The following is a 21,517-nucleotide window of genomic DNA, read 5'->3' as shown; positions in this document are numbered from 1 at the left end:
CACACACACACACTCTCATTCACTAACACACGGACAATTTTCCAGAGATGCCAATCAACCTACCATGCATGTATTTGGACCGGGGGAGGAAACCGGAGTACCCGGAGGAAACCCCTGAGGCACGGGGAGAACATGCAAACTCCACACACACAAGGCGGAGGCGGGAATCAAACCCCCAACCCTAGAGGTGTGAGGCGAACGTGCTAATCACTAAGCCGCAGCAGCCACAGTTAAAATCCCAAACAAAAATCACGCATCATTAAAAAATGTAGATGTAGAACGGTAGATGTGAAAATGTAGATGTAGAAATGACGTTAGTAATAATATTGACTAGACTTGCTGGTTGACTCATTGACTTTTTGTCCATTAACGTGTCCATTTTACATATCACCATCACCAACACGACATGCTTCAATATTCCATATTCGTCCCCCGCTCATTCTTCAGATATAAGAAGAATATCCCAGAAACATTATTCCTCCTGTTCTCAAGCATAAACCCATGTTTCTAACTTACAGTTTACTTTGGAGAAAGTTTGTGTTGACGCCGACTAAAGCAACTTTTTATTTTAGATCTTCATCTCCAAACTGCCAGAACTTCCTCCTCATCTTCCTCATCTTCACACAAGTGTGTCAAATTATGTGATCTCTGTGATCTCAAATCACGACCAAACATTTCTATAAAATGTGCAAAAATGTTAAGCGTAAATTTGGCTTTAAAGGCTGAAGCCAAACTTTTGTGTCCACAATGTGTGCTAAACTAATTTTATTTTATTTATTTATTTTTTTTTGATGAGTAAAAGACACTCCAGTGTCCTGTTTGCTACAGACCCCTATTTCAGACTTGACATGTCACACACTAACGACCTGCTGAGTGACTGCTCACGGACTAGAGGTGCTGCTCAATGCGTTTCCGGTCCTCGGTCATGTATCCGGTATGCACGCACTCAAATAGAGCTCCGCGTGCCAGTCCGCGTGCCGGGAGGAAGTAGAACCGGAACAAGTAAAAATAGCAAATACTGAAAGTCAAAGATAAAAAAGTAACTGAATAGAAAATGAACACAAGTGAAAATTATAAAAATTAAGTTGCTATCTAGATCAGGTCAATTTTCTCCTGTAATCATAAGCGTGAAGTTTCTAAATACTACTACTAATAATATAAACAACAACAACAACAACAACAACAACAACAACAACAACAATAATAATACAGACAACAATTATATAAATAATAATAATAATAATAATAATAATAATAATAATAATAATAATAATAATAATAATAATAATAAACGACAAAGTAGGATATTTGAAGTTGAAAACTGATTTGATGCACATGTAAAAGTCTAATCTAGTGTTAAAGGTTATTTGCATAAGAAAATAACGAACGCCCTCCAGCGATAAACGCGCGAGCCACAGCAAAAACTCCAGCCGTCAATCTGAATAAAGTTGCCAGATTGACAATCATCAATCTACACATATTTACCCCAAATCGAGTTATTATTCAATGAAAAAAATGCTACATTATGACTGTAATATAAACCACCATGTGTGATAAGTGAGTCACTAAAGAATCATCGTTTATTAAATCACAAATAATTTATTTGATTTATATGATGTGAATCCAAAACATGCAAACACTACACAAAACAAACACCACAGACAAAATTAACAATATAACATTTAATTACAAATTTAACAGGATTATTATTATTATTATTATTATTATTATTATTATTATTATTATTATAAGATAAAAAAATTGTAATGGATGTGTAATTGTTATTTTCTTTCATTTTTAATCAAATGGGATTATTTTCTGGATATTGCTATTTCAGTAAAACATTTTCACCCCGGTACACAAAAGTAAAAAAATCTAAAATTATATTTAATTTCAAATATTTAAAGTATGATAAAATATCAGTGTGCAAATAATGCATTTTGAATTAATACCATTAAATTGGTTTTGGCAATTATAATCATATTATTATTATTATTATTATTATTATTATTATTATTATTATTATTATTATTATTATTATTAATAATAATAATAATAATAATAATAATAACTTCTAGGACTGATCTTGAAAAAAAAATCTTGAAAATTAAATCTGAATAGCTCTGCTATTTTAATAATAGGGTTCAAATACACAATCTGGCAACGCGACTAGAACTGAGACGCGCTGGTGTTTAAACACGCCCATCATCTACTGATAAACACGCCCATCGTCTAATGGTAAACACGCCCATCTACTCATAACCACGCCCATCTCTCTTCTACTGCGTGCTGTAACGCGCTTTACTCACAGTCGGTCTCGACTCCATTCACAAAATCAGCAAAGTTTTTACAATCGCAGAAACTTAGGAACTTCTATTAAAATATATAAAATAGTTTTATGGATGAAAAATGGCAGCAAAACACCTTCTGATGTTTTACTAGACCTTCTTCTCTCTAAGGCATTTTCTCTGAGTCTAAGGTAAGTGTTTCTCAATGACCAATTTGTGTAAGAAATTAAAAAAAAGAAAAAGTGTAGAAATTGGGATGGTCAGATAGATCAATAGATAGAGAACTAAATGGAAAAGCACTAGTTTACACTCTGACTGACACCTGCGTCATTTACTCTCTTGCAACTTCATCTCATCACCTTGTGTCCTAAACTGAGCTGTAGATGAAGCTGCATGAAGGATTTTGGGATGTAAACCTATAATTTCTTTCCTTTTTTCTTTCTTTCTTTTTCATACACCCAATTCAGAGGGAGTATCCAGTCTCGGTTGTTGTTCTTACAGGCTGTAGAATTATCCAGGCTTAACAGAAACGACTTTATTTATATAAATGTAATTATATAATTGTGGTAATTGTGTCTTATCTTCTGCCTTCTTGTTGATTGGTTAAAAAAAGAAGAAGTGAAAAACATGCTTTAATTTTGGTGTTTAAATCCATGGTTATACATCAACTTCAACTTTTTTACCTTGAAATCAAACTGGGATTTTGTTTAGTAATTAAAGGGTAACATTTGGTGTTGTGGCACCTTTAACTGCATCGTTGTGCGTGTAGAGATGCTCCTGAGGATTTTGACCTCAGCAGAAAATGTCCTCTGTCAACAATCAGATCCACTGCACCAGGGCTTCGAAACCTCCCCCCCCCCCCAAAAAAAAAGAAAACAAAAACAAAACATTATTTCACTTTTGGAGCTTTATTTTATTTATTTATTTATTTATTTATTTATTTATTTATAAAGCAGCAATCAGTGACTCCTGATATAGCAGCTAGAGAGTTAAACTTTATGTACAGATTAGATTTGACCTCAATTACACCTGAGCTGTCTAAAAAAGTACATACAGGAAGGAAGAACACAATACAGAAACAAAAATGTAGCTTTTCATTCATTCGGACACACGTTTTAATACGATGCACTTAAAACCTGTGTGCTCCAGGGCACGACACACGACACTTGAACACAATCTTTTATCACTGCTACAGCTACAAGACATTAACCACTGAGCAAGTGCTCATAGAGCATGCAAATGTTAATAAATCCCCCTGAGCAATTGTAGGGCTATAAAAGAAATGCTTATGAAATATAAAAGCTTTTAATGAAATCGACCTCCTCGTCTAAGGAGGCGAAGAGGTTTTTTTTATCCCCCTGAAATCACATGACTCACCTAGAGACATTCTCATTAAAATATGTCATTTAGGTTGTAACATAAAGTGAGTTATTGGTTTATTATTGGTTATTGGTTAAAGTTCTGATCACAGATGATTAAGAAATATAAGACATTTTTGAGGTCCACGTTTCTTTCTATCCTGAGATTTTATATAAGGGTTGTATAGGCTATGGAGCAGATTCTCCTGTGTGTGTACAGTATATATAGAGCTGCTCTGTATGGTTACATTAGCAATTTACAACCTAACGTGTCAAATCAATTTGTCCTCCATGTTGAATGAAGTCCAAGTTTTGCATTGCTTTTTGACCTAGACGTGAATATTACTGATTGTTCTACATTGGCATGTGAACAACAAAAAAAGTTCATAAAACAGCTCTGGTCCATTTGAGAGAAAGTTGACTCGAGGGCCCCTAGAGAGGGAAGAGCGTATGAGAAAAGTAAAGACAGGAACGGAGGGATATGGGAGGAGAAGGGGCTGAAAGGAAAAAAGCAAACATTCCTGACTCGGTGTCTCAGAGATTTAATTAAGGGCTCTGGAGTGGGCACTCAGAGGTGAAGGCTTTAACCCAACAACTGCTCACCCCCCGCTTCGAGCATGGACTAAGCCCAGGGGTCAGGTTATAAGAGCTCGGGTCATGCCAATGTGACAGCTAAATGGGGGAGATAACTAGATAACGGAGGTTGGAATAATCATGTATTTGTGTGTGTGTGTGTGTGTGTGTGTGTGTGTGTGTGTGTGTGTGTGTCTTAATGTGAACAGCATCATTAGCCTATAAAGACTCCGTCAATTTTCCCGTCACTGACAGAGGTAACAGCTGGCTCGGTTTGATTAAAACATAATAAGAAAGTCTTCCCTGTTTGGAAACGTGAGCTCATGCGGTAAATATAAGTCCGGGATGTTCTTCTCGTATGTCATATATCCGCCACACAAGTGTCTGGAGGTGTTTAGCAAGAGGTACGAATGAACCCTGTTATCCTCATAACCTCAAATCTCTGCAATACAACTGCAATATTAGTGAATATAACATATTAAACAATTTTTTTTTTTTAAATGAACACATATGTAATACAATAACACAATACAACAATAAACAATACAACCTGGAAACTTTGGTACTACACTGGTGGCAGAAATTACAGTGCATTGTGCAATGTAAAAAGGTGTTTACCTGCTGTATTATTATTATTATTATTATTATTATTATTATTATTATTATTACACTAATGCTACAGTATTCTAATACTAAGTTCTGTGGACTAATAATAACAATAATAATACAGAATGGAATTTCTAGGAATATTTCACCTGTATGACTGAAATCCTGTGGCACACACACGTGGCTCATAACCGAACGTCTCGTCAGCCTCAGATTTCTCCCCGAGACGTCTGACGTGCGACTTTGTGAGAGCATAAACAGAGCAGTGTAAACACTGAGGTTATCTCTACATGTTAGGTCACAACCCGAGCCACACCTCCCACATCCATCGTCTTACATCATAGCTAACAAAAGCTCATGTGCTGATTATTAGTTATAAGATACTTTGATATTCAGGAATTCTTTAATCTGTGAATTATTTGGAAGACGACGTGAGGTCAGCGTGATGCCGTAGCAGATGATAGCAAACCTTGTTTAAAAAGCCTAAAACTGAGTTCATCTTCATACCAAAGCAATTTCTATTTTGTTTGATTATAAGCTGTTATTAGCTCCAGAAACCACTTCCCTATGAAGACTTTCCTCTTACAAAGCTCCGACACTGGAGACTCCTTACTAAAAATCTCCTCACCCTTTCAACATCTACCCCCCCTTTTTTAAATAAAGTCAGATTAGGTGAATCGTCCACAATATTAATCCCTGTCTGAGGTGTTGCCATAGCAACAAGTGCTTTATTATAGCATTCTGTCAGAGCTGCTGTTCGAAACTCTTGAAACTCAAATATTAAACTGTTATGTAATTAAGAGAAAGCGTGACATACAAAAATGTAAGAAAATATATAATAAAAAGAATTATATTACTAAATGTTCATCATGGTGGAGAGAGAGCTAAATAAAATAAAAAGGTTTGGGAAAAGTGATTAGAAAAATCATTTCCTTCACTGCTGTAATCTCAATGCCCCTGATTCACAGGCTCATTTGATGCGAGTGTGTGTGTGTGTGTGTGTGTGTGTGTGTGTGTGTGTGTGTGTGTGTGTGTGTGTGTGTGTGTGTGTGTGTGTGTTTGTGTGTGAGCATGCACTTGTAATAACCTCCCATAGGAATTTGGGAGGCATGCACACTGGCAGAATTAAGAAAAGGAACACAGCCAAAAGAAACACAAATGTATACACACACACACACACACACACACACACACACACACACACACACACACACACACACACACACACACACACACACACACACTTACAGTATATCCCTTGACCACTCACTCCCTTTCAGATTTATGACTTCCTTTCCACAATTAGGACATTACTAATGGACTACCAGCAAAGGTTCTGCATACAGTAACACCAACAAAACTACTGACATTCATGCTATTTTTACTCGAATACACTTTTTTTTTTTTAAAGTAATCTACAAAGACATTTGAGGAAAATATCAATGTGCCTGACAGATTTTTCCTGTTTACAGTCTCGCTACACGTTTGTATCACCCGCTTGCCGTTCCAGAGGAAACCGCAGCGTTAGCATACCGTAGCTTCAAGCAAATAGCTGTCACATATTTCTGTTCCTTATCCTGATAAAAACTAAACAATCACCGTAAAACTTCATTTTAATCTCAGGTCTAAGAAAGTCTCTCTACAAAGGATTACTGTTGATTGATTTGTCTACAAGAAAAAAATAAAGCATGTGAAATAATAACACGACTCAGCTAACTGCATCTTTTGACCAAAGATTTATTTAGCATCCGAGTGAAGACGCCAAACCAGAATGTGCAGAGACAAACAGTGACTCATTGTGTATGGGGTATTTATTTATTTATTCTTTGGTTGACCAAAAGATAATGATCCTTTAGCTATCCACTGCATTTCAGTCACGTGTGAGAGAGAAGTATCACAACCAGTCTGTTACACTCTCTCAGGTAATTCAGTTCTCTAGCACTATGAAATCTTTGATTCTATGCTACCTATGTTGACTTTTGTTTATGACATCTTTCCACAAACTGCCCACACTTGTGTTAATCACAGCTTCAGAAGGCAACATTTTCTGACACACTGTTGACTCTTTGGGTCACACGGACGTTTGGTTAGCGGGTTTGTTGCTAAGTGTAATCTCGGTGTAATTTTACACAGCCCAAACTTTTGTTTCCTAGTAATTTACCAAGACCTCTGAGGAAAATGTAATTTCTTGGTCACTGTTACTACCCTGCTACGTTGTCCTTATAGAAGGCTGCATGCTAGCTAGTGTAAAACGTAGTATAACATGTGAGAGTGTTTAAATCCCTTAACCCTTTTTCTTAAACTCTTCTTTTAACTTATCTAGAAAACACAAACTGACATGTCGTTAAACACGATCGACTACCTAACAAATAACTTCCTGTTTACAAAATACAGCACAGACTAGCATCTACAGCTAATTCTAATAATATTAACATAATTATGCTAGTAATATTATCAATGTTACACAAGGACACAAGTTCTTTGTCATGATCCTGGTTTCTGTTTGTGTGTATAAGTTGCTACTTTACTGACTACACACACATACACACACACACACACACACAAATTGAGACATGGGCAAAATCATTCATCACCGCACATTCTGAATGAGAAACAGATCTCCTCTTCAGAGATCAGCAACACAGATAAAGAGGCCAGAGGCAAAGCTCACAAAGCACCCCCTTACCCCCCACCCCGCTCCAATGGCACCCCCACCCTATTCCTTGTCAGTAGAGCACAGAAACTCAACAAACACCACATTGTGTTTGAGTTTCCTTCAAGTGAAGTTACTCGTCAGCACCTTACATATGTACACACACGTGCACACACACACACACACACACACACACACACACACACACACACACACACACACACACACACACACACACACACAAGTGCACACACAAACGCCGGTTGCCGTTTTGTTTTGTTCTGACTCGCTTTGCTTCATGGTCATCTGTGTATGAAGATTAATGATCTCACACACAATCACATATAAAAAAAAGAAATCTATGCCACAGAGTGTGCATTTGTTTTTTCTTGGTTATCTTGTGTATGTGTGTGTGTGTGTGTGTGTGTGTGTGTGTGTGTGTGTGTGTGTGTGTGTGTGTGTGTGTGTGTGTGTGCACGTTAGCACACCCACAAAGGTCTGCAGGTCAGCACACGGTTCCATGCATTACACTTTATATACTAAACGTCCCAATGATGGTAGGAATAAATTTGACACAAATAAATGAGGCAAAATTATCCTTTTGTGGAACTGAGGTTAATGTTAGCATGAATTAACTATAGTGCAGTACAATTGTGTTGTGTGTGATGTTGTATCGGGTCTGAAGTACAGGTGTCAAATATTCCAGATGACTGAATATCATCAAACATACAAAACATGCACAATAAGGAAGACACAGCTGAGCAAACCGATGCAAGGTCCTTTCCTAGCATGGATTGATAATAAAGTGCACCGGGGCAGGAGAGAGGAGGCCCTGAAGAGGTGATAGCCTGGAGGGTAAGAGTGTGTTTCAGCTTGCCCATCATTCTGTCTTCACACAAACATTTTTCTCTTCCCCCAACTAAGTGTGGTTTGTGGATTGAACTTTAGAGTTCAGAGAGAACGGCTCAGACGTAAAGTGATCCGTGTTACCAGGAAGTCTCGGTAACGCAGGAACGACAATATAAAGTGAATAGACACTTGGGCGTGTAAAACCTTGCCCCCAGCTTCTAAACATCATCGCCACTAATGCACATTCACATCATACAAGAGTCTCTCTGACATAAATCATATCAACAACATGTTTACAAGGTTGTAGAAGGTATCGTTTCATACAGGTCAAACAAACCGCTTCTTATTGCTCGTCGTATAATATCTGGGGCAAATACACACTCCAGATCTTCAGAGAGTTATAAGCTGGTAAATATTTGTATAAAATGTCGGATGTGAACATTACAGGTTGTACAGGAACGTGCGAGTAAGTGTGTGCGCTAGATTCGTGACTTTAGCTGCACCTGTTCGGCTTGCACGGTCCGAGCAATGCCAGAAAAACCTCTTTGTTGTATGAAGTGATGAAAGGCAAAAGAAATTCCCATTATGCCTGTAGTGTGTACTGCTAATTTGAGGGGGGTTGTGGTGGGTATTGTAGAAATGTACAGATAGAATTCAGTTTTTTCTTTTTTTTTATCATATTGATGTAAGATGTAAGTGAGGGTTTGTATAATGCTTTTTTATAATTCACTCATTCTCAAATCAGCTTTATATCGGTGCCTTAACTATCAGCAAGAGCCGCAGGGGCGAGGAAAAACTCCCTGTGATGATACAACTAAGCAGGAAAGAATTTAGGAAGAAACCAAGACTCGATGAGAGAGGGGTGTCCTTCTTTCCTTCTCTGGCTATTGATTGGAATCATGAGAGAACTAATAAATAAAGTAGCGGTAAATACAGATAAACAAACTAATATACAAGTAACTGAATTGTAGGCTTCAGGACAGAAGCAGGGGTAAAGGAGTAAAGATGCAGGTGCCCTATGAAAGAAAATGAGACTGGGCCCCTACCACATCCATTTTTGCACAAAACGTACAAGCTTCTGGGGACCCCAAAAGTGCACGGGCCCTTAGAATCGTCCTAACTTTTCCCCCTTTAGTGGCGCCCCTGGGTAGTGGTCTGTAGACCTTTAATTTATGGTGTAGATATCTGTGGCTATTGAATAACAGGGGTAGTAGACTGCACCTGAGGATAACGGTGGTACAGTAGTAGTCTGTGGGAGTCAGTTTAACCCATCGTGCCTTTCAACATCTGTTTAATTCGCATCATTGTTTCATGGTCTGAACTTATATGACCAACCTTAAGTGAAGTTCAATAGACAAATCTACTGCGTCAAGAGAGCTATAGGCTTCATGAGCAGGAACTACTCAATTGTCTCTACATATTTTAGTGCTGGGGTCATCAATTAGATTTGACCCGGGGCTAAATTCCTGCAGAGCAAAATACCAAGCACCTTTGCAGGCATGTGGATAAACACTTCTGAGTCATGAGAGGAAGTCGAACAACCAGAAAAATAAAAATAACTATTTCTACATTTATGTGCTCTTACTGTATTAGAGTGTAGTGTGTACTGAATGTCTACCACTATGAGCTCAGAAAAAGCTTAACAATTAGAAAACAACGACCGACAGAGAGAGAGAGAGAATATTAAAGAAGGTCAACAAAAAAGAAAGAAAGAATGTGACAGTAATGGAATGTTTGAATACTGAGGCATGTGTGTTTAAGTCTAGTAAGTAAGCAGGGTGGAGAGAAGCGTGTCGCCTCACAACGAGCTTCACTGTGTCTAATTGTCCTTAATACTCGGAGGTGCTACCAAGCACGCTCCGGACGTGTGCACACAGCTGAGTCATGACACTGACACACACACACAGACACACACTCATACACTGCATACCAGTTTCCAGTTCCTACTGGCGGTAAACAGTCTATGGCCAGTGAGACAGGATGGATAGACAGAAGGATAGATAGAAAGATAGAGAGATAGATCACTCACAAACACACACACATGCACAGGAACCTGATCCAGGTATGTGTGTTTTGAGAAAGTTTGAGATGAAAGGAGTGTTTGATGTGGACACACACACACACAAACAAACGTAAAGTGCATGCGGCCTTGGGCCATACAGAAAATCCTACTCTCATCCACTTATGTGTTTAAATGGGGTTAACTTTGTGTGTGTGTGTGTGTGTGTGTGTGTGTGTGTGTGTGTGTGTGTGTGTGTGTGTGTGTGTGTGTGTGTGTGTGTGTGTGTGTGTGTGTGTGTGTGTGTGTGTGTAGCACCGATTAATGCATTTCATTCATATGTCTAAATCAAACGTTTGATGTTGACAGAGTTAGTATTAAGAGTGGGACACAATGACCCTATCTCTATCAAAACCATAAAAAAACTAATGTATAAATATGAAAATGAAATGAAGATGTAAGAGAAGAACGGTGATGTCTTGGCTGTGAAATGGAAATGAAACAACTTGGAGCATTTTACATGGTATTTGGCACACACACACACACAGACACACACACACACACACATGTACACACGCACACAAGCAATAAGAAGTGCATTGATTACAAATTTGGATTTTCAGTCGGTGTTTGTTTTTATACTTTTGTCCAGCTAATAAGTACTATTTGAAACCACTCTATGCCCTAAAACTTTCATACATCTTGTCTTTCATTTAATAAGGTTTTCAAAGCTCAATTGCTCACAAGACCTTTAGTCAGGGTTTAATATCAGTTCAGTCAGTTTTACTTCTTATCAATGCGGCACTAAGTATATTTATTTCTAGTAAAAAGGTGTTTTTATCAGGTTTTATCGTTATAATTCTTTCTCCCTCGAGATGATGTTTGGGTAAGCAACGCTTCCCTAGAGGTTTTATTGGTTGCGTGTTCATTCCTGGCATTAAGGGGATTATCCAGCCTATGAAACATAACAGAAGGTTCAGTCCAAACTCTACCAGGAAGAGTCTGGTCTCGCAGGATGCTGCCTTACAAGGCCACACATTGGTGCCTTGGTAAAAGCCAGATTCATTCCTGAGAACACTGCAGCATGCCATCGAAGGTGTGCTGCATTGTTGGGATGCCTCGAGAAAAGAGTGTGAATAAAACCTTCATGTGTATACAAGTGTGTTTATGACTACGCAAAAGAGGGATGGGTATGGATTAGAATTAACCACAGGTTAGGTAGTGATGTGGTTGACTGAAAGAACCTGCACCATTGTCATCATACACTAAAGAGTGGAGCGATTGATGTTGCTTAAGATTCTATGTAACAAAGATTTATTTGTTTGGAAATGAACTAATCTTCAAACTTACATACAGAAATAATGTGGTCTTTTGTAACAAATTAAGAACAGCTGCTTATGAAAATGGCAATAGTTTGGTATACAGGATGGGAAGACCAAAAGAGAGGGCCCTTGTTTTACCCAGAGGGCCCTGTTCTCCTTCCTGCTCAAGACAGATTTTTAGGGTTATTACAAAATTCCTGCTGCGCCAGTGGGATCTGGCTTTATGAGAGAGAAGAAAGAAGAGAGTGCAAACGAAAGGGAAGAGTGCAAACGAAATGTTGAGGGTGGCTTAAGCATGTTATTGAAGCAGGTTTAGTTCCTGTCTCGCTGCCAGTTTATGCTGCGGAGGCAGACTTGGCCTGTGGCCCTCTTGTCAAACAGCAGTGCTCTGGGTGGGTCAGAGACATTGAAAACTGTGTCTCAGAACAAAGGAATGAGAGAAAGACACAGAAAGAATACCATTTAGAACTTAAGTCTTACATGTGAGGCTAATACTGGACTAAAAATCATATGCGAATGCACTCAAAAGTCCAGATATATTTTTGTATATAATTTTGAAATGTGATTCATTTCAGCCAAATAAACAACCGAGAAATGGCTGACATCATTTTTGGAAACACAAAACACACACACACACACACACACACAAATACACAAACAAACACAAACACTTGCCCTCTTAGTGTCAGACTTTTCCACAAAGTTGCTAGAGGCTATTGCTGATAAACGACTGTTGACGACTACAGGAAAGAAGCAGAACACTACAAGGTTGTTAACATCAAACATCATCCAGACTGATAACAACAAAACAATACAGAGTGGACTATAAAGAAATTTGAGAAGCTGTACAGGAGTCAACATTGAGGAATAATGTGTACTTTATCAGCTACAAAGAAAGATGCCAGCCATCATTTTGGCTGCGTATATATGTGAAGTGTCAGAAGCAACCATGTGTAAGCATGATGTGCTTTTTAAGATATACACCACATTCCAAGGGCAATAAAGCCTTGGCCTTGTTTTTCTCTAAAAAGATGCATGCAAACAGCAACAATACCAGATACCATTACACTACTGCTATGGTAGATTTAGTTTATGTCAGTTCAGTAGATTTCATTGGAAAATGAAAATCAGCGTTGCTCTTCAGGTTTGGCCACACAAGTCAAAACTGATTTATTGTTGCAACCCAAATGATAAGGTAAGCATGGATTAGTCATATGAGTGAAGAAAAAAACCTCTAGCCTACTCTTACACAGGCCTTGTCTGTACGTGTGTCTGAAGTTGAGCGCAGATCAGATTTCTGTGTAGGCAGAATGAGAGTCATCTACCACCGGCAAAAAGGTTTATTTAAATGCCTCTCCTGTTATTATGAAGCCTAGTTACATTTGTGTTGGGGGTGAGACAGTGGGTGGCCTGTGTTGAATCTTCTCCCAGTGCCAAGAATCTAAGACTTGACAGTTGACTTGTGTAAACAAACAGTAAATTCGATGAGACGGTGTGTGTCAGCAGTATTACCGTCATTAGAATAGTCCTAAATCTGGTGAGAGTGCTAGGAGAGCACTGCCTCTGACAAAACCAGAAGAAAATGTCAGACCACTATTGTTCAAAAACACTGAATTAAAGCATCTGCTCCCTTTATTTAGTTCTTACCTGACTGCATCTAGAATCAAAATAAACTCATGATTTGTTTTATTTTGTTTATTTTCCAGGACGGTGGTATTGCAGGACAGTGACAATGCAGCTGTGGGCCCAAATATGGCAACTGGTGGTGCTCCCTCATCTGCTACTACCAGTGTCATTGTGCAGTCCATGTCCACAGCACTGCACCTGCCAGGGCACACAGGTCACCATCTTCTGTCTACAGCGACGTGCTTCCACCATGCCCCTAAACCTTCCTGCCTCTACACACAAACTGTACATATTTCAGAATGGAATTAACTTCCTGCAAGAGCAGGACTTCCATGGTCTGGTTGATCTGGAACTGCTGGACATTAGCCAGAATGAACTAACAGTGATTCCCGACAGGGTTTTCAGCTCCCTTACCTCCCTGCACAACCTTGACCTCTCTTCAAACCAAATTTCTCAAATCACTAAAGACAGTTTTAATGGGTTGGTGAACCTAGAAAGGTTGTATATCCACAACAATCACATCCAGAGCATTCACCCAGCTGCATTTAAGGGATTGCTGAACTTGTTGGAGTTGAAGCTTCAAGGAAACCAGATCAGCCAACTTCCCTCTCTGCATCTTCATAAACTGCTGTTGCTTGACCTAAGCTTCAACAGTATTCCTGCACTTGAACCTGCTGACCTGCAGACACCACACTTAGAGTCACTAAAGTTGGCTGGGCTGGGGCTGACCAGTTTGGATGAAGGATTACTGAAAAGCCTGGGAAATCTTCATGATCTAGATATATCTCACAACAAGCTATTAGGAATGCCACCTGCATTAATATCTGCAAAAGGGCTAACTCGCCTCAACATATCAGCCAACTCTCTGGGCCCCCTTGGTCAGGAAGACTTTAGGAACCTGGTAGGATTGCAAGAGCTGGATCTGAGTAGCCTTAACCTGCAAGAATTTCCTGTGGACTTTTTTCAATTGTTTCCCAAGTTACATCATCTAACAGCTGCAAAGAACCCTTTCAACTGTGCTTGTTCACTGTCCTGGTTTGCCAACTGGATGAAGAGTTCAAAAGTAGTTCTTGGACAGACCGAAGAGACACGTTGCCACTTCCCTCTCATAAATGCAGGGAAGATGCTTTCTGAGCTAGAGCACAAAGACTTTGGCTGCCCTACCACCATCACTGAAAACTATGATGTACCTACTAGCAGCAGCAGCATGTATAATATTCCAGAGCCTACAACTACTCCACATACCTCCCACATACCACCTCCTTTTGTCCCCAGTGCGAAGTTACCAACTGAGCAACACCAGCCTGTGCCCCCTGAGGCTTCCACGTCTCCCAGAAGTAGCAAGGAACTTGAGGAGCACATGTGCCCTCCAAACATATGCCTAAATGGTGGTACATGCAAGTTTGACCAAAAGGGACAAGTAAATTGTCTGTGCCCTCTGGGTACATCAGGATTGTACTGTGAAAACCAAGATGAGTCCCAGCCTCCTCCACTGTCCCCAAGAATTGCTGTGGTGACAGTTACTTCTATAAAAACAGACAAGATTAGCTTCCATCATGTAACCAGCACCTCAATTTCTCTGAACCTGCACAGGTACATCGAGTCCCGACCCAACATTCGTGGAATTCGTCTGACATATCGCAACTTGTCAGGTCGTGACCGCAGACCACTTCAACTCAATGTACCTGCTTCATATCCAGAGTACACATTAAGAGGGTTACAGCCCAACTGTACATATTTAGTTTGTGCCAGTCCACTGGATGAGCCTGTAGAAGAAGCCATCATGTCCTGCATGGATGCTCATACTGCTGGAGTCTCTCAGCCATCCATTGTAAATACGCCTGAAACTTTCTTTTCCATTCTTGTGCCCATACTGGTAGCGGTAGCTGTGGTGATGGCACTTGCCATTGTGGCAGTGGTGGTAGTGGTTTTACGAAGAAAAAGGATGAAAACGACCACAGATATGGATCTAGGTGAACCAACCCCTTTTGAGTTAGAAGGTGTGAAGATGGGTTTGGAGAATGGAACATCACCCCAGAAGGTTGCCTCACCCCACTTGCCTTACCCGCAAGCATCTCAGAATGGTATGGACTATGAGGTCCCGTTGATCCAAGAACAATTTGCATCGAACAACAACACGGATCAGAGCATACCATCATACTTTTAATGCTGCACAGACATTCAGCACCTAGAGGTGCATTCTTATAACCCCTGCAGGCGGGTCAAGTGCAAACACGAGTGCAGACACAAGCGCAGTTGCATGGTTTTGTGTGTTAAAAGTGACTTTTGTCGAAGTATTTAAACAAAGTGCAATTGCCATCTGAGGTATTGTTTGTATTGCATGTACGACTTCTGCAGCACTGCTCTCTAACTGAAAAGGATAGCGTGTGCACAGAGTTATGCTGGTGTTGGAAACAAACATGACCCGAGCATGTCCAGAGCTAGAATCCGGAGGAATTTTAACATATCTGCCGTTACACTGCAGTTTAATTTTTTGCTTCACCCGATTGGATTTATGCATCTCCAAGAGCAATAGTACACAGATGAAAGAGCGGCATCGAAATACGATGGTGAACAACAGGATTGACTGTAAAGGAACCTTTGTTTAAGGTCTGTGACAATGCCGGCTCTTCTGAAAGCACCTTTAAAACTTGTTCAAAAGGGCTAAATTAGAGAACATGGACAGGTTGCTTGGCTGTCATTCCTTCATGCTGCAGCTTCAAAAACACTTCCTTCCCTGGCCCTCAAATATTTTTTAGAGTATTGCTGTGAAAGAAAAACAGTGTTTACGCTTGTGCATAGTTTATGTTGTATATGTGAATATTGTCTTTTATTGGAGCTGATATTTTATTTTTCTAACTTTTTATATCTCAAAGCTGCAGACATCGTTAGCAGAGCCTGTATGTTTTATCCTTTGCTTTATAATCGGGAGCACTTGAAAAGCTGGTTTGCAGTCCTCCTTCTGACAAATTGCCGATCACAATAGAAATCATTTTGTATACTATTGCAGCATATCGCTTAGCTTTTGGTACTGCTCATGGACTTTATCAATTGCCTGTTTCAGGATGATCAGACTTAATTAATTTAAGCTCACCACATGATGAAGAACCATTTCAAAAAGCTAACTTTTGAAGGACTGAGATGTTGAGAAGGTGGTACTTACAGTAGGTGGTATTCTTCTTGAAGTAACTCAAGAAATTATACACAAGCACTCACAAAGGCCAGAAGGGAACTTGGGAGTTTTCCAGCAAATTTGGCCATGTTGCTTGAAATTAGTCCCAAGTGTGTGTGAATGTGTGTGAATGAGCTTTGCTGCCAGCAGACTGTGACAAGGTTTAAAGCCAAGTGATATATACCGAGTATATACCTAGTCTGTGTGCAGCTGAAGTTTTTAACATGAAAAGGAAAAATCCACCCTGAACCACTTCCTAAATTACACACATTGCATATTCTCCAGCTGAAATGAGTGATGCAGTGGCACTTTAGTCTCGTGTACAGCTTTCTACTCAGAAGATCAGCTACCTAATTAGCATCTAACTTATAGATAATGTTAAGGCCAAAAAGGCTAATTTCTTACAGGATACACCAGCCTGCAGATTAGCAACCCTAATCGTTAAAACACAGAAGGAATATAATTACAAACACATCTCATGTGTTTTAGGGAGGAGTTTTCCTTTCTCTACTAAAATTATAAACATCGTAAATCCATTAGAATACTTAATCCTATTTTCCCCTGGAAGGACAGCCAAGATTTTCTTAATAAGTAACAGCACACATCAATCTGAACTTGATGGAAAAAGCTTTTTCAGCTCTGGAGTCTCCGTTGATTTGAGCGTTCTTCACTCTTGCTTGTTACACAAGTACCTCCCAGTCTGCGCAGATGGCCCCGGCACCCGGCACATCCAAACATTTAAACTGGAAAGAGGAGCCGCTTCACACAGCGCAAGGGACCGAAACTATTTGAAACATTTTTGAAGCTTTTTCAAGTTCCCCTTTTTAACTTGGGGAGTTTATTATTTCTTTCGGTAATGTTTTGTGTATGCAAAACCTGAGGCTCGTCTCACATTCTCTCTCTGTTTTTTCTTTTTTTTTTTTTAACTGCAAAAACATGTGTTTTAAAAAGAAAAATGGACTTGAGAAAATACAAATGCAAAAAAAATAAAAAAAAAAATCATCTGGTCTGTGTTCTTGCTTGATGTAATCATTTACTTGGTGCTTAAGCTGTAGGAACATAGCATGGTGGTGTTTACTTCTACAAATCATGTGGCAAGAATGTGTAATAATTTCTGCTGAGCCAGTCTATGAGTCAGTAGTGTAAGAGTAAGAAAGATTATCAAGGATCAGACTTTTGTTTTTCTTGTTCTTGTTGAACAGGAAGGATTCAAATATTGTGCAATGCACAGCTGATCTCGGTCACGGTTTTAAGTCCAAGAATTAGTTCGGTATTAAAGCAGTATGTTTAACTAAACGATGCTTAAAAAATAAAAAATAAAAAAAACATTATTCATTCATGATGTTAGCAATTTCGGGTGTTCTGTTTTAAAGCTGATCATTATGGTACGACTCACAGTCTCCTGCTGTACATTCATCCACTCCCTTGTTTCTGCTTCTCTCTTTTCCCCTGGTGCCATGAGCTCTGTGGCAGGGCCCAGAACCATTAGTGTCCATTTTACAAAATAAATGACCGAATTAAGGTCAATTTGTGGAAAGATATTAGGCCATATTAAACCATGATGACAAAGCATAATTCAAGCACGCACACACAAACACACAAACACACGCAAACACACACACACAGAGAAAAAGGATCATCCTTGGTGAAATGATCACAGATTAATGCAAATTTTAACAGAGCAAGTGAGGTATGAAGTGTTGCAGTCGTTAAATATTACACACAGGATTAAGAGAAAGGTGTCTCAATGTGTTCCTTTGTGTTGTAATATTATGTAAACTTTTGTCTTTTCCTGAATTTATTGAGTTTTTAACCATTCACAGTTGTGGAACATTCCGATGAAAGGAGTTAGTTCCTGTTATCACATAATCAGTTAAAAATCTGTTCCCTCAATGATTAGCTCCATCTTTTCTCCATTTATCTTTTAAAGTTGATAAGATACAGACCGTGTATTAACCGTGTAAGTTGCTATAGAGAGCATCACAACGAGAGTCTTTAACAGAAACCTGTGATTGGACTAAATGAATGGACTGAGTAACATATTCTGTCCAATCAGAATTAAGAATCTGCTAGCGCTTTGGTTTAAACTAATAGCCAAGCCGGATTTTTAGTGTGGTGTTTAGCCAAGATGTTGATTATCTACACTAATACTGTCTACATTTCACTTCTCCACTTTTTTCAAAGGTAAAAAAATAGCAGTTTACTACGGTATGTTGGATTGTTTAATAGGTGGCACTGCACTGCAGATTTAGTGGTTAGTTAGACAATATGCTGAAGGCACAGTGAACTGAAACTTAAGTGAACCATATGGTTTTTGTCCAGGGGGTAAAAGGATCAGCATTAAAAACAACTCACCAAGCTGACTTCTTGATGGCTTACTAATTTATCGCAAAACTTGCGTGAAGACGTCTGCAATAACAGTGGAAGTTCTTCCCTGAGGGCTAACTGTAAAATCTGAAGGCTCGATATTTTATTAAATTTCAACACGCCCCTGAAACCCACTTGCCAAAGACAAGGGGAACTGCAACGAAAGCTATTATTTATTTACTAAAAATAAGAGAAAATATTAAATCCTTCAGGTAGGCTGCAAGTTTTCTAGTTATGCTACATTTGCTCTGAATAATAAATATACTTAGAAGTACACTAGTGACTTTGTAACAGATGAAAGTTTTTATTTTTACCTAAAAAAAGGTTTCAAAACCATATTTTAGTATACTAATAGAACATAGCTTATTATACAATAATGTAGTTGATTAACATTTTCACATCAACATTTCTACCTGAAGCGTTTTATTGAAATGTTTAGATTGAAAAATGTGGAGTTTAACATCAACAGTTATGGAAGGAGTCTCCAGTGTCAGTGGCTTTTGTCACTTGTTAACCTGCATTTGTTGTATTAACTTCAAGAAAGAGAATTAAAGAGAAGCTGGCGATTTTTTAAAGCTGCTATAACTATCGATAATAGGATGTAACTTGTTTAGGGAGGTTACACGAAGTTGTGGATAAAAAGAAAGAAATTAATAAATAAAAAAAATACAAAATTCACTTGCCTGAGGTAAAAGTGGATGGATACACTGTCGGACAAGCTGTTATACTTTAGGAAAATAATGGATGGTAAAGCATAATACCAATTGATTGCTTTTAACCATAGACCACAGAAAACAGCCCTTAGATTGTAATTCTGTCTTTGGAAATGCAGACAGTTCTACAGTCATCATATTGTACTGGCTAGCTGCGTGCTAGCCTTTTTTGTGTTTGTTTTTTCTTTTAACCAGAACTCAGGTTGGGTTTCTGTGTGTACAGTATCATCTCTCTGCTAACTAATCTAAGACTTTTTTGACACAGTGAAATGATAACATTCCCATACTGTATGTCTATTAACATATAAGCTTCACGTGACAGATTATTTCAATGCTGGCTATGGCAACTACACAAAACAGGTAGATATTCCATTTGCGGGCCTCTGGGAAAATAACTGCTAATCCAAAATGGATTCAATCTGAGTACAGACGTCCCACTTCCAAGTTCAATTATATAATGAGTAAAAAAAGAAGACAAAATTCCTTCTTCTTTTCAGATGATGGGCCAAGACTGGAGTCTTCCATATCTTTTGACAAGCCATATTCTCAGCCATGTGTCATTTCAGGCGACATGACTCATCACTTCAATAGAACTCATAAAACCAGCATCTGTAAGCTCAGAAGGAACATCATAAGCTGGTTCCCATTTGCTGGACATATGAAGACTACTGGGGTTTTGGGAGGAGTGTAAATTGGGATGGAGAAAACGCCTAAGCAAAATTCGTATTTATTTAGCGAAAAGCTGTTGTTAATAAAAGGAAAAGAGGGTTGTTGGGAGTTAGAGCGTGGGGGCGAGGGTGGGAGCATGAATGGGGGAGGGGAAGAAGGGGGGTTTACACACAAGTGGAAACTGATGGTTGGGTTTGATAATAGCTTACGCTGCATCCCCCACAAAGCCAAGTGCTGGCAGATATATGACTAACCCAAAGTCTCCTAAGCTCCATATGCAGCCAGTCCAGACAGCACACACAGAGAGAGAAAGGGAGATGGAAAGAAAGAAAAAAGAGTGAAAAAGAAATGTCAGCAGAGAAACTGAGATGGGTGTAGAGAAAGATAAAAACAAACGCCTCGTTTGATTTCAAGAGGATATAGATCATGCACATGGTAAATTTCCAATGAGTATCAGGAGGAGGAAAACTTTAAGATAAAGTGTTGCTGGATAGATAGATAGATAGATAGATAGATAGATAGATAGATAGAGAGAGAGAGAGAGAGAGAGAGAGAGAGAGAGAGAGAGAGAGAGAGAGAGAGAGAGAGACTTTGAGAAAACCTCGAGAAAACCCATGTGGATGAGTGCTTAGAAAAAAATAAAAGGAGAGAAAAAGTGAGGGATAGAGAATGAGTGCAAGAGAGGAGAGAAACAGCCTCGTGGGAGGAGAGGACAAAAAAGGTTGAAATACAGGAATCCAGGAATTAACTTGGAACATTAAAAAAAAGAGTAGGTGAAGGGAGGTGAGAAGAAGAGAGGAAAAAAGAAAGAAGAGAAAGATAAGCACTTTTTGTGTGATTAAATCAACAGAAAGGCAGGAATGTTCAGTAAGCAAGGTGATATCTTAATACAAGTAGACAGCTCTGGACAGCCTGGGATTAACACGCACACACACACGCACACGCACACACACACGCACACACACACCCACACGCACACACACACACACACACGCACACACACACACACACGCACACACACACACACACACACCCACACGCACACACACACCCACACGCACACGCTCACACACGCACACACGCACACACACGCACACACGCACACACACACACACACACACACACACACACACACACACACACACACACACACACACACACACACACACAGACAGTTTCACCAAATATGTCAATGTTCTCATTAAAAAAAAAAAAATCAGTCACATCTGCAGTGTGGTCTCGAACTCAAAGCTGAAATCACACACACAAACACACCTTTGACCTCTTACCTCTAAAATGACCTTTGACCCCACATGAGCAGA

At 39.2% G+C, this 21,517-nt stretch overlaps 1 protein-coding gene across 1 annotated transcript; it reads left to right on the top strand.

Annotated features, from left to right (window-relative positions):
- The first annotated feature begins 2,279 nt into the window (after positions 1-2,279).
- Positions 2,280-17,788, top strand: vasna (vasorin a). The gene is made up of 2 exons (XM_027168572.2): positions 2,280-2,479; positions 13,355-17,788. Exon 2 carries the CDS (start codon positions 13,381-13,383, stop codon positions 15,439-15,441), a length of 2,061 nt encoding a protein of 686 aa, XP_027024373.2. The 5' UTR covers positions 2,280-2,479; positions 13,355-13,380; the 3' UTR covers positions 15,442-17,788.
- Positions 17,789-21,517: the final 3,729 nt, after the last annotated feature.

The sequence above is a fragment of the Tachysurus fulvidraco genome, chromosome 1 (genome assembly GCF_022655615.1).
Source record: "Tachysurus fulvidraco isolate hzauxx_2018 chromosome 1, HZAU_PFXX_2.0, whole genome shotgun sequence".
Taxonomy (NCBI): domain Eukaryota; kingdom Metazoa; phylum Chordata; class Actinopteri; order Siluriformes; family Bagridae; genus Tachysurus; species Tachysurus fulvidraco.
Note: the sequence above shows the minus strand (reverse complement) of the source record. Positions and strands in the feature narration are given on the sequence as shown.

What these genes read in the sequence shown, in the direction of transcription:
- vasna (XM_027168572.2), top strand. Translation starts at nt 13,381, where the DNA reads ATGCAGCTGTGGGCCCAAATATGGCAACTGGTGGTGCTCCCTCATCTG.